This window comes from Penaeus chinensis, chromosome 7 (assembly GCF_019202785.1).
Source record: "Penaeus chinensis breed Huanghai No. 1 chromosome 7, ASM1920278v2, whole genome shotgun sequence".
Taxonomy (NCBI): domain Eukaryota; kingdom Metazoa; phylum Arthropoda; class Malacostraca; order Decapoda; family Penaeidae; genus Penaeus; species Penaeus chinensis.
Genome location: NC_061825.1, coordinates 38908511 through 38921010, shown reverse-complemented (window position 1 = coordinate 38921010; position 12500 = coordinate 38908511). Strand labels below are relative to the sequence as shown.

Here is a 12500-nt window from a genome sequence, read left to right as displayed (position 1 = left end):
TGGTAATTCGGCAATGTTTAAGTGGATATTATGAGCCAAATATATTTTATAAAGTTTAGCAAGATGAGGAAGAACTTGAAGAAGATCAATAAGATAGCAATGAAAAAAGGATATTATTTAAGTAGAGATGATATTGATAGTTAAATTAATGTTATTATAAACACTATGTCTGGCTGGCTGTCTGGCTGTCTGTCTGGCTGTCTGTTTGTCTGTCTGGCTGGCTGTCTATCTGTCTGTCTCTGTCTGTCTGTCTGTCTGTCTGTCTATCTGGCTGTCTGGCTGGCTGGCTGGCTGTCTGGCTGTCTGGCTGTCTGTCTGGCTGGCTGTCTGGCTGTCTGTCTGGCTGGCTGGCTGTCTGGCTGGCTGGCTGTCTGGCTGGCTGTCTGTCTATCTGGCTGTCTGTCTGTCTGTCTGTTTGGCTGGCTGTCTGTCTATCTGGCTGTCTGTCTGTCTGTCTGTCTGTCTGTCTGGCTGTCTGTCTGGCTGTCTGTCTGGCTGTCTGTCTGTCTATCTGGCTGTCTGTCTGTCTATCTGGCTGTCTGTCTGGCTGGCTGTCTGTCTGTCTGGCTGTCTGTCTATCTGGCTGTCTGTCTGGCTGTCTGGCTGTCTGTCTGTCTCTCTGTCTGGCTGGCTGTCTGTCTGACTGTCTGTCTGGCTGTCTGTTTCTCTCTGTCTGTCTGTCTCTCTGTTTGGCTGTCTGTCTGGCTGTCTGTCTGGCTGGCTGGCTGGCCGGCTGCCAGTCTGTCTGTCTGTCTGTCTCTGGCTGTTGTTGCAGTACATACATTTGAAATAAAACTTACTTATAGATTGTAGGAAAATATAATTCATTTATTAGATACAACCCTTTGAAGAAGGTAGATATTTTATTTGCAATATATTTAGAATTTAGAAAGGTTTATATTCAATAAATCTGCCTATTTACACACATATTTGCGTATATAATATATATGTGCCAGGTTCTGTTATTTATGTGTAGTTGTGTTATAACATATGTATGTATGTTTATGTATATATACATACATACACACACACACACACACACACATACACATACACATACACATACACATACTCATACTCATACTCATACTCATACTCATACTCATACTCACTCTCACTCACTCACTCACTCACTCACTCACTCACTCACTCACTCACTCACTCACTCACTCACTCACTCACTCACTCACTCACTCACTCACTCACTCAATCACATACATACATACATACATACATACATACATACATACATACATCTATACATCCATACATCCATAAATATATACACATACATCCATCCGTAAATATATACACACATACATCCATCCATAAATATATACATTCATGCTCATACATACATACATAAATATGTACATTCATGCTCATGCATACATCATAACTACCTACATACATGTATACATACACCTACACATAACATATTTGTTTATTTATTTGAATATTCTTTTAATTGTTTATAGTATAGATATATATTTGAATTGATAATAAGATATATATCAAACATTCACCTCACCAATCTCAGACTTTCAGATATGACACAATTCAATAGAACCGAGAGAAAATGACATCCACTCGGAAAAGGAAATCCAGTGCGGCCGATGTAGACTGGGGTTCAGAGGCCAGGACGCTCGGAAAGGAAGGCAAAGATTCAAGAGAAGGCAAAATAGATCGGAAATGGGACGAAGACAAAGATCATCAGGTGGACGCTAAGGTTCCTCCGATAAAGAAGTACCTGTTGTATGCCCTCTCGTTTCTCTTGGGTAAGACAGCTCGCGGAAGATTTTTTTGTTGTAGATTTTTAGTTGTAGTAGATTCTTAACAATTTGTGTGCATTGTATCTTTTCTTTTCATGAATATGGTATTGTTATTGTTATTATTGTTTTTGTTGTTGTTGATATTATTGTTATTATTATCATTATCATTATAATTGTTATTACTATTATTATAATAAAGATGATTATAATTATAATGATAAAAATAATGGGGATAATAATTTGAATGATTATGATAATCATAGTGATAATGATAATGGCAATGGTGATAGTCATGATAACAATAATAATGATAATAATGACAAAAATGATAATAATAATGATTGTTATTATTTTTGTCATTAATATTATTATTATTATTATTATTATTATTATTATTATTATTGATATTGTAATAACAAACTATTCATAAGTGATAATTATAGATATAATGGTAATGATAAATATAGAAATGAGGATATTAATGATAGTTTTAATAGTAGTGAAACAACAGCATAACAGTCACTAGATGTTTTAATATTAATTTTCATTATATTTTTTTCATATTAATTTCCTTTTGTATCTTTTAGGCTTTGCTGTCATCTGGTTATGGCCACTCACACACCAAGCCTCGGAACGTGCAAACGACGCCGCCTTATTAACTTTGCGCACTCATTTTACACCTGTTTCTCCTGATGCCTTTGATGATTTTATAGATCGTGAGGTAAGAGTCTTTTTGTTTTGGATAAAAGAATGTTTTGAAACAATAATGGTTTAGTTTGTTGATTATTTGTCATTGGCTCAGTTTGGTAGATTATAAGTGATATAAGGATATTGTTCTTTGATAACACACACACACACACACACACACACACACACACACACACACACACACACACACACACACACACACACACACACACACACACACACACACATATATATATGTATTTATTTATTTAAACATACGTGTGTGTGTGTGTGTGTGTGTGTGTGTGTGTGTGTGTGTGTGTGTGTGTGTGTGTGTGTGTGTGTGTGTGTGTGTGATTGTGTGTGTGTGTGTGTGTGATTGTGTGTGTGTGTGTGTGTGTGTGTGTGTGTGTGTGTGTGTGTGTGTGTGTGTGTGTGTGTGTGTGTGTGTGTGTGTGTGTGTGTGTGTGTTTTGTCTTATTCTCCTTAGCTAGCCTTTTTTTTTTTAATCATTGATGTTACCTTGCATTTCCCCCCTATTAGGAATCGAGGTCAAGTTTGCATGGCATACTGACATGGAAAACTGCATCGGTTGCATGGTCGTGGATTCACCCCCATGCCTTTGCCGCACTACTACCTGCCGAGGGAATAGATGCGAAACCTGGCCACGTGTGGAGACTGATCCCCGATACGTCTCGAGAGTTTATGTACAGGTTTGTGGAGAGTCTTTGGGTAATGTAGAAGAATTAGTCAATTATTACAGATGACTGTGCATTGTACCTCAGTTATGAAAGCATGTGTGGTTATATTAATAGTGCCATATGCTCGAGATAAGATTGTCCTAGTAATGTACGTATTTTTGTTCTTGTGAAGTGATTCTAATAGGAATGAAAACATTTTAAAGGTATTTAAAAAAATATCGTAATAGCATGAATATTCTAATTTAAATTTACTGTAGTTATTCACATATTCTGGGCATCAGGACAGCCTGGAATAGTTTGTATTTATAATTTTCATTTCAAATGTTTTGGAAGTTCTTCAGATTTGATTTATGAATCTATAAAGAATTATCTTAAAGAAGTTATTAAAATTATTTTAAGTTATTTTAAAGGTAAAGATTTTATTTATTGATCTGTTAAAAGAAAATTAAAAAGAAGTCTATGTCAGTGTCGATTTTATTTTTTATTTTTCTTAATGCCTTTAATTTGTAGATGAATAGATAGATATGACAAGTGGAGCTGTAAGAGATGAGATGTTTTCCTTTTTTTTTTGTTTTATGCAAGGAAGATTTTGTGATGAGAATGAAAATAGACTGAATGTTTTAATTTAGAAAATATACAATGATTTTTGCTGTTAGTTGAGATGTGTTACTCCATGCCCTGTTAAACCGTACTCAATTGCCCAAATTTTTATCAAGTTATTTTTAAGATAAATTTTATAGGTTAAAACAGTTTTAGATAAGAGGCAGTAGTTCTCTTAGATTAGAATATATAACTAGACATGAACAGAATATTTAATACTGACTTCAGGGAGCATTTTCAGTAAAATATTTGCTAAAAATAGTGATTTTAAGGATATTATTTATTTTTGTTGATTTGTTTTGCTGACAGAATAGTGCATTAATTCTCTAAATTTTTCATGAGAAAATAGTTTTTTTTTTTAGAAATGTTCATGAAAGATGTAAAGATATTGTAGTTTTTCTCTTTCGATAAGCATGGTTTAATCGTTTGACTGATGAAATGATCCCAAATGGTACCATTATTAAGAGGTGCATATTTATCATTAATTTTCATGTGTATAATCAAGGTTATATATATATATATATATATATATATATTTTTTTTTTTTTTCTTCCAAGCTTGTATCATTTCTTGTAGATGGATAGATAAATGTGTTCATTCTATGATAATCATGTCTGTATTTTTACTAACTCATTGTAGAGGTCAACATTTTTTCATAGATAACTGTATTTGAGTATAAATAATTTCTGGGCCACATGTAGCTAATATAAACCTATGAAAACATTTTTTGGCCCTGTCTTAAAGGCATGTTAGGTTCTAGATAAACATTCTTTTTTTTTATTAAACTTTGTATTATGCATCTAATGATTTATGACTAAATAAGAGTAATTATTTATTTTTTTCTTCTGTCTATGCATCACTTACGCTTCTCCCTCACGAGAAGTCTTTATACTACTTGACTATTTTAGTTCTCCTGTGGTTCTGTTGCAGCAATAAGTATGTCCCACCTCCCCCATCAGGATCCGTAGAAGAGCTACTCTACTCCTTGTTGTCTCTCTTTCACCCACAACCCTTCTTGGTGTCCAGGTAGTCAGATTCATTCATAGACAGTAAACCATTCATAATTTTGCATTGTACAGTCGTTTTCTTTTGAGTGAAATGAAGAGCTGTGTGAGTACTTGCCAAGCAGATGCAAAGTGATCATTTCTACACAGGATTGCATACAGGAGAGATCTTGTGAGTTGGACTGAAGTCAAATAACACTGCAGATTTTAGAGTCTCGGATCTTTGGATGTTTTACTGTACATGCACTGTTTATGCTATGAGTTTCAAAAAAGTATTTTCATTGTGCATTGGAATGTTTACTGTTACCTCTTAAATGTCATTACTGTTTTTTATTAGATTTTTTAGAGATAATCATATTTGTCCTCTCAACTTTTATATTCATGACTTGAAGAATGGGTGACTTTGCATTTTTTCACTTTCATAATGTAAAGAAATCTTTGATAAACTACTTGATATAAAGCCATACATTATTTTGAAAATATTTGAAAAGTAAATTAGCTAAACAATGAACTAAAATGTCTGTGTGTGCAAGTTCATGATTTACAATGTACTGACTGTCTGTGTGTCTTCCCGTAAATGTAGGTATGGGCCTCGTGGAGCAGCTGCTGTGCTGAGAGCCAGGACCTTTGATAGTCTAGATATCATTTTCAGGTAAGATGATATTGTTTGTAAGTAAAAGTAACTCCTTAAGTCCTTTTATGTGTAATGGAATGATATTTGATAGTTATCTTGTCATTTTTTGGTCACTTAAGTCAGTGTTTATTAGAAAACAATTAATTTCAGTAAACTAAACTGTAATTTATGCATATTGTCCACCAGATTGCATGCAGAATACCAGTTAAATACCCCTCCTAGAAGACCTCTGTGGTTCACCCCAGCGGCTTTTATGGGCAGGCTGGTTATCAATGTGACAGATTACAGTGTTCAGCATTTTGTTATGGATGTTCCCACTCAACAGAAGCTGAATGTGGGTAAGTTTTGGGTAGTGTGACATTGATGGTTTATATATGCACAGTGAGAAAAAAAGCTATTGTTATCTTTACTTGGGTTTAATGAGGAACTGAATGCCTCTCTCTGTTAACACCTGATTACGGTGCTCGCTACCTTGCCTTGCTATGCCACACCTCTTTGATTTTTCATATTAGTTTATGCAAAGGGTAACGATACTTCTTTTTCTGACTGTACTTTCATATCATCATCAAGAACAGATAGTTCAGAATTGAACACCTGTGACCAATGACCTTATTTGTCTCTCGTAATTATGCACAACACAGCAATTCTGTTGCTGATGTTCCAGTAACTGTCACCAAGTGGCAAGATCTTTCAGACTGTTCTAAGTGTTCCTTTAAGACCTTAACCATGGATTGACAAGGGAGAGGTACTGAAGTATACATCCTCATATTTTACATTGAAGCCCAAAGATGCTAGATTGTATCTATAATACCATATTGAAGGTAAGCCCAAATGCAGGGTGGTACCTGTCCCATGGCAATGGTAGCTGATCTGTTTTGTGTACATGGAGTTTTTTGGCTCCCTCAATTCTATGTTTCAGGGAAAATACTTCCAAAGTCAGCCTGACCTCTCATTTTTCAGTGCTTTACTAGGAAAAGAATAATTGGCTTGTCCAGAATTAAAGACAAGGGGTATAAGCATCATCCCTCCACTTCAAATTTTCATCTTGATATCCCCAATGCAGGGGCAAGTGTGCTCCTGTTATTTCTTGGCTTCATTAGGTTTTATGTTTATAAGAAGAGTCTCTTTGATTGGCAAGTCCTTGTGTGCTTTTGAAACTAATAATAATGAATATTTCTGAATGTGCACACTGTTTACATAAAACATTACAGGTTTTCAAAATAGTTTTTTTCCTTCTGACAAAAAACATTTGGCTATAAATTAATCTGAAAATAAGTAGATAGGATAGGAGTTAACATAATAGGAAATATATATTTTCAGATCTAGAGTGGCTAATAGGACCCAATGAGGATGAAGACATGGAAGTGACAATAACACATCTTGAACAAATGCAGCTCTCAGCAGAGGGCTTGTCTGACCCAGGGAGCCTCATGTGGTCCCAAGAAATCACTTATGAAAAAGCTCATGACCTCCTGCAAAAGGAGTTTTATAGATATAAGCAAGTATGTTCGTTGAAATTTGATTTTGGATTGTATATCCTAATTTATTATGCAAATTTTTCAGCAGTCTTTTTAATTTTCTGCTGGTATGAATATAAAGATTATACTGATATAACTCATCTGACATAGAGAATTGGTTAAAATTATGACAACACTTGTGACCAATTTTGTCACAAACTCCCTTGCTCACAAAGACTGGGATGATACTTTCTTTCCAAGGACATTTTTGAATCAGATAGAAGCTGGTGCCCTGAGTGGATTGGATACCTTTCCTAACCTTGGACTAAGGCAGGGCTCAACCCATTTTGCTTTAGAGTCCCAACTGGAGTCCAGCTATATGATTTACCACTGTACCGTAGTGACTCCCTACATAAAGACTATACCACTTTAGTGTTATTTCTGAATTACTCAAGTCTTATTTAAATATCAACTAAGGTATGAATATAATGTAAGGGAAATGAATAAAAAGCATAATATTTTTTACTTGCAGGTTGAGTACCACAACTTCACTAAAGCTTTCTTCAAGGGTGTAAAGGAGCACCGCCCTGTACACACACTCATCTTGTGGGGTGTTTTGGAGGATCAATCATGCTGAGGGTCGGGCAGGGCACTGCGGGAGGGTCCTCTGGCCTCTCCTGTGGTGCAAGCCATACTTCAAGACAGCTTTGTCTCCTCATGGGCACTAGTCACTGAGTTAGAAGTGAGTTTATCCTTTCTTGATTAGGTATGTTGTCTGCTCCTCCTCCTCCCCCCCCCCACACACACAGTTATTTTTCTTATTTTATACTGGACTGTAAATCAAAACAAAAGTTGAAATAAAGAGCAACAGAAAATGAACAGTAATTTTTGTGTCTCCAGTTGTATGTACTTGAACTAAGCTTTTATGGAAATGATTCATAGCTCCGAATGCTTTGCATTTATCTTCATTTCTTGCAACTCAAACTTTGCCAATTTTTTTCAGACATACAGTCATGATGAGTCCCTGGCTGGGATTTCTAGGGCAGCTGGTCTTGCACTTGATGCATATGTTTTCCCAGTTCAAGTGCTGGTTCAGCATCCTTCAGGGTATGTCATTGCGGCCATAAATGCCAACGAACTTCTGGAAGCCGAGCTCAATGATACCATGGTTTCTGAAGGATTTTATGACCCAGCAATCTATTCTTATTACAAGTTCTTAGAGGAAGGGCTTCAGGAATTCAGGCAGATATTTCAAGAATAGGTGACCCATGTAAGGTTGCTTGAAATTCTGCTCGATTTTTTTATATGAAATGTAATTTACATGTGGAAATCTTTATAAATGAAGTACATGTTGCCTTTAACATAGCAGACCCAGGTGTTACAGACATTTGATATCCAAGGGCCTGAAAGTGCAGCAATTCAAGCAGTCTATCCTGATAGTAAAATTTTGTGTGCATTATGAAGATGTTTATTATTGTATCTAATTGTATTCCAGTGATTGGAAAATGGTCTATACTCATCTACTTCCACTGAGATTTGGATAAATTTTTGATGTTAAGCTGAATGCAACATGTTCAGATATCATAGTTGCATTTCTTGTGTTTATCATCATCAATCTGTCACTTGTCAAGGAAGTATTGTCACCAACTTGTCATGGTATTTCACCAACCAACCAGGTGTCTCTCCACCTCATTAATTGAAAAACTGATTATAGTGATAATTATGCAGTATGACTTTAGGAAGAAGTCCTGGTAATAGAAAGAATTGGGTGACAGAGAATATTTATAAATATAGAATATAAACAATTCCTGACTCTTTGAACCATCAACATTCATTGACAAAAGTTTGGCACCTTAAGTCTGTTATGTTGAAGAAGACTGTATATCTCGTTGTCATTTTGTGAACATGTTATTTCTGATTTGAAATCTATCCGGTGATATTTGTAAGCTAATATAGAATGTAAAAATATTCGAGCATACCATGACATAGAGTTTAACTTTGACTGTACTGTGATAAAATTAAAAGGTCTAGAATGGGAAAGTTCTGTTAAGTTTTGAATTATTTGGTGGGTTCCTGAAGACATGTTATTTTGAGCAATGCATTGTTTTGAGTTACTGATCACATACATTAATGGTGATAATTATGTAAAGAGTGATACTGTAATTTGTGTGGAGAACCTGAATTCTGGTCAACCTTGGGTTAGATAAGATGCCGGTAATTTCTCAAGAAGAAGAATCACAGAAATTGTATATTCTTTGTGTATGTATGTAACTTATCATTAATGCCCAGTTGTCTCTGTAACAGTGGATATTCTTTATACATGTCATGGTGACTTACGTGTTTCCACTGGCATCAAAGGGGATATGTCCTTGCCCCCGCCAGAATCAGCAGCAAGGGGTAGTAAATGTCGCAAGCTGAATTGTATTGTAATATGAATAATTTTTTTTAGGAGACCTTCCCTAAGAGGGGGTTGAGTAGGGGGTGAGAGGTCAAACTGATAAATATTGATAATGATATAGGCATTCCATGTCTAAATTTGTGGGGGTTTGGTCATGGAGGCATTTTATGTACATTTTCATATGCTTTCTAAAAGGTATGAACAATATTGGATTGGATAAAAACTTTGACAGGATTGGTATAGGAGATCAGTAAGATAAAAATAATCCTTCTATCAAATATTATCATCAAATTACTGTAGAAACTGTAGTAATTTCAAATGCTTTTTGTTACATGAATATATGCAGATTGGTTTCCAAGTTACAACAGAAGCAAAACAGTTGACCCCTTTGAAAAGTAGAAAAATGCAAAATTCTGGGAATGTGAACATGAATGTGACAGTGGGTGCTGTGCATTGTGGTTCCCTGCTTACTGTAAGCAAATGAGTCATGTTTTATTGTTCGGGATAGTCTCATTACTGCTCATGCATTATAACCATTATGTCAAAATCAAATCATATGTACCACATATAATATGTTGTAAAATATCTGTTAATTTATATATTTATTATTATTTTTTTTTTTATTTTTTTTTTTCTTTAATTACAGGTTCTTCAAACTAAGACTCTTTTGTCCTCTTATGATCTGTTTCAGTAAGTGATTTCAAAATACGTTTAATTTTTGCTCCAATATGGGATGTATACTTGTTGAAATTGAAAAAATATGCTGACTCAGCACAGGCCCAGCTTAAAGTAACCCTTTTGCTATACTGCCAAGTATTTCTTCACTGGGTAATTCTACATTCATATAAAAGTGTGAAATAGTGTATAACTAATTCTTCGACCTCCTGACCCAGAACCCACCCCCCTTGAGCTTAGGGATGGTCTCCATAAGGGAGCTTTTCTATTCTCTAAGTGGCTTGAGAAGAAAGTAACGTCTTGAGGATATAGACTCAAGTGTAACAGAGCTTACTAAAACAAATTTTGCTGCTTTTGAATAATGTTAAGATATTCTCATGGAAAACTCTATTCTCAGAGTTCTGTGCATAATTTCTCAATTAAAAATACAGCTTTATTTTTGCTAGGAAGTAACAGAAACATAATAGACAGAGTATTCTCATAATGAATGTTGCTTAATTTGATTGGAAAATATTTAAAAAGTTATGTGATGCATGCACTCTCTTTTGTTAACAAAAATTAACAAAATTGGGCAAGAATGCCAAGTTATTCGGTGTTTGAAATTTGTCGCTTGAGTTATCTTATTCCCCGAAAAGTACTGTTAACCGCAGCTAGTACGGATAAGGGTTCCAGAGCTACCTGTGGTACCTCTAGTAATACCAGTGATAGAACTGAAGCTATCACTGCTGACACATTTTCAATTCCACTAACATAATTTCTCTGATTTATTCATTATTCATATTTACTTATCATTATTCTTGATAACATTATTATGTTATTATGCCATGATTTTGGGGAGCAGTACATAGGGGACCTTCATGTTGTTATAGAGGTATTTCTTAATAGGTTTTGATTAGCCAGTACTTTTTAGATTTGCGCATTAATCATTGGAAGGCAATTTTGAAGTATGGAATATCAGCAGTACTGCCCACCTTTGGGAAATTGCACTTATTCAAGAAGGATTTCTTGCAAAACTCATTTAATTTTTTTATTGATCCGGTGATTTTGCTATCAGGAAGATGTAGATTGTGGAGATAAATGTAGGTATAAAATATTTTGTGATAGTTACATATTTGGGAAAGTCATGTATTTCAGTCTGTTACTATTGATATTAATGATAATAATATATTTACTTTCATGACAGAAAAAAATAACAAACCAACTTTTTATTAAAAAGCGAAGTGACAAGTTTGGAAATCAATCTAGATGTCATTATTATGTATTGTTGGAATTTAAAACTTGTTTCATTATGTTTGATTTTTTTATATTATTATTATTATTATAATTATTTTTATTTTTGATAAAGAACATTATCTTATGTCTTGTTTTGTTGCACAGGGATGTAGTTTATTAGTTTATTAGAATTGTTCACATTCAGATTTTGGAACAGATGTTTAGCAAGGTTTGCAAACTATGAAGCTGAAATAGTAAAACTAATGGTGTGTTTCGGCTGAAGACTCTCGTGCAAGCCTTACTAACATTCTGTTGCACTTCTGATGTACCCTTTACCAAAGGCTTTCAGAATGTTTAGAAGTGATACTGCAGAGGACTGTGAAACAAATGATTTAAAGAAAGGTTTTTTGCATTTTGAAGTCCTAGCTCTAGATTTTTTCGTTCATTCTTTTTCTTTAAGGAAGGAATATTTCTCTTAAAGGGATTTTGATTATGCTTCCAGATATGTGATATATATGTATGGAAAATTAAATATCTTAGTTTAAAATGCATTTATTTATAAAAGAAATATTTTCATTTAATAGCCATATATTTTTTTTAATTTTTTTTAGTTTGAAAGGCATATATTTGTAAAAGAAATATTTGATTTTAAAAAGCATATCTGTTCTAAGTAAATTCTTTGGTCAGATTTAAAGTATTTTCATACCATATGTTGCTGATTTGAATAGCAAAATATGCTTATGTATTCTTTTGAACTGTCTTCCACAGTTTATGATAGATTTGGCTTTCATTACATAGGCAGACATGGGGAGTGTAAATTTCAATAGGAAATTGTTTAAGAAGAACTAATATTGTAATTAACAGTAGAAGAAAGAGAACTTATTAAATAATAAGTATTAGGAGAATGTAAAAGATGAATTGCATACAAAAAAGGTTATATAATTTAGTGTAGTTTATATCCATGGTACAAGTACCAAATGTTTTCAAATTATTTTCTCTCTCCTATATTGGGAAACTAGATAACTGGACTATTTGCCTGGATACCATAAAAGGTTTAGATTAATTATACACACGTAAATTCAAATATATACGTGCCTAGACATTTGCGACTGCGAATAGCCTTGTAATTGAAAAAGAAATTTGTCTTTCTTCAGTTGCAAGATGTGATTTTTGTGTCGTATAAGTTCTCAGTATCACCAAGGTCACTTTTTGATCAATTGACTTTATTTATTTTTTTTTATTGTTTAATATATATCTATATATTCTTCAAGTGCCATGGTATAGGTAGAGAAATTAGTATGTATTTTTTTTTGAGCTCAGAGAAAATGGTAGGGAAAGAAGAAGCAAAAATGAAAATAAT

General features: G+C 34.1%; 1 protein-coding gene across 2 annotated transcripts in view; it reads left to right on the top strand.

The window, feature by feature from the left end:
• Nucleotides 1-12500, top strand: part of LOC125027229 (selenoprotein N-like) — a 14629-nt gene that overhangs the window by 1892 nt on the left and 237 nt on the right. Inside the window, exons 2-10 of one of the 2 annotated variants that reach the window (XM_047616185.1) lie at nucleotides 1549-1778; nucleotides 2360-2493; nucleotides 3003-3172; nucleotides 4691-4786; nucleotides 5348-5416; nucleotides 5585-5736; nucleotides 6719-6900; nucleotides 7388-7597; nucleotides 7859-12500. The exon at nucleotides 7859-12500 is cut by the window's right edge and continues 237 nt beyond it. In XM_047616185.1, coding sequence (XP_047472141.1) covers nucleotides 1580-1778; nucleotides 2360-2493; nucleotides 3003-3172; nucleotides 4691-4786; nucleotides 5348-5416; nucleotides 5585-5736; nucleotides 6719-6900; nucleotides 7388-7492 — 1107 coding nt within the window. In that variant the 5' untranslated portion in view covers nucleotides 1549-1579 and the 3' untranslated portion in view covers nucleotides 7493-7597; nucleotides 7859-12500. Of the gene's footprint in view, nucleotides 1-1540; nucleotides 1779-2359; nucleotides 2494-3002; nucleotides 3173-4690; nucleotides 4787-5347; nucleotides 5417-5584; nucleotides 5737-6718; nucleotides 6901-7387; nucleotides 7598-7858 lie in introns of both variants that reach the window. The other variant, XM_047616184.1, reaches the window with a different exon arrangement.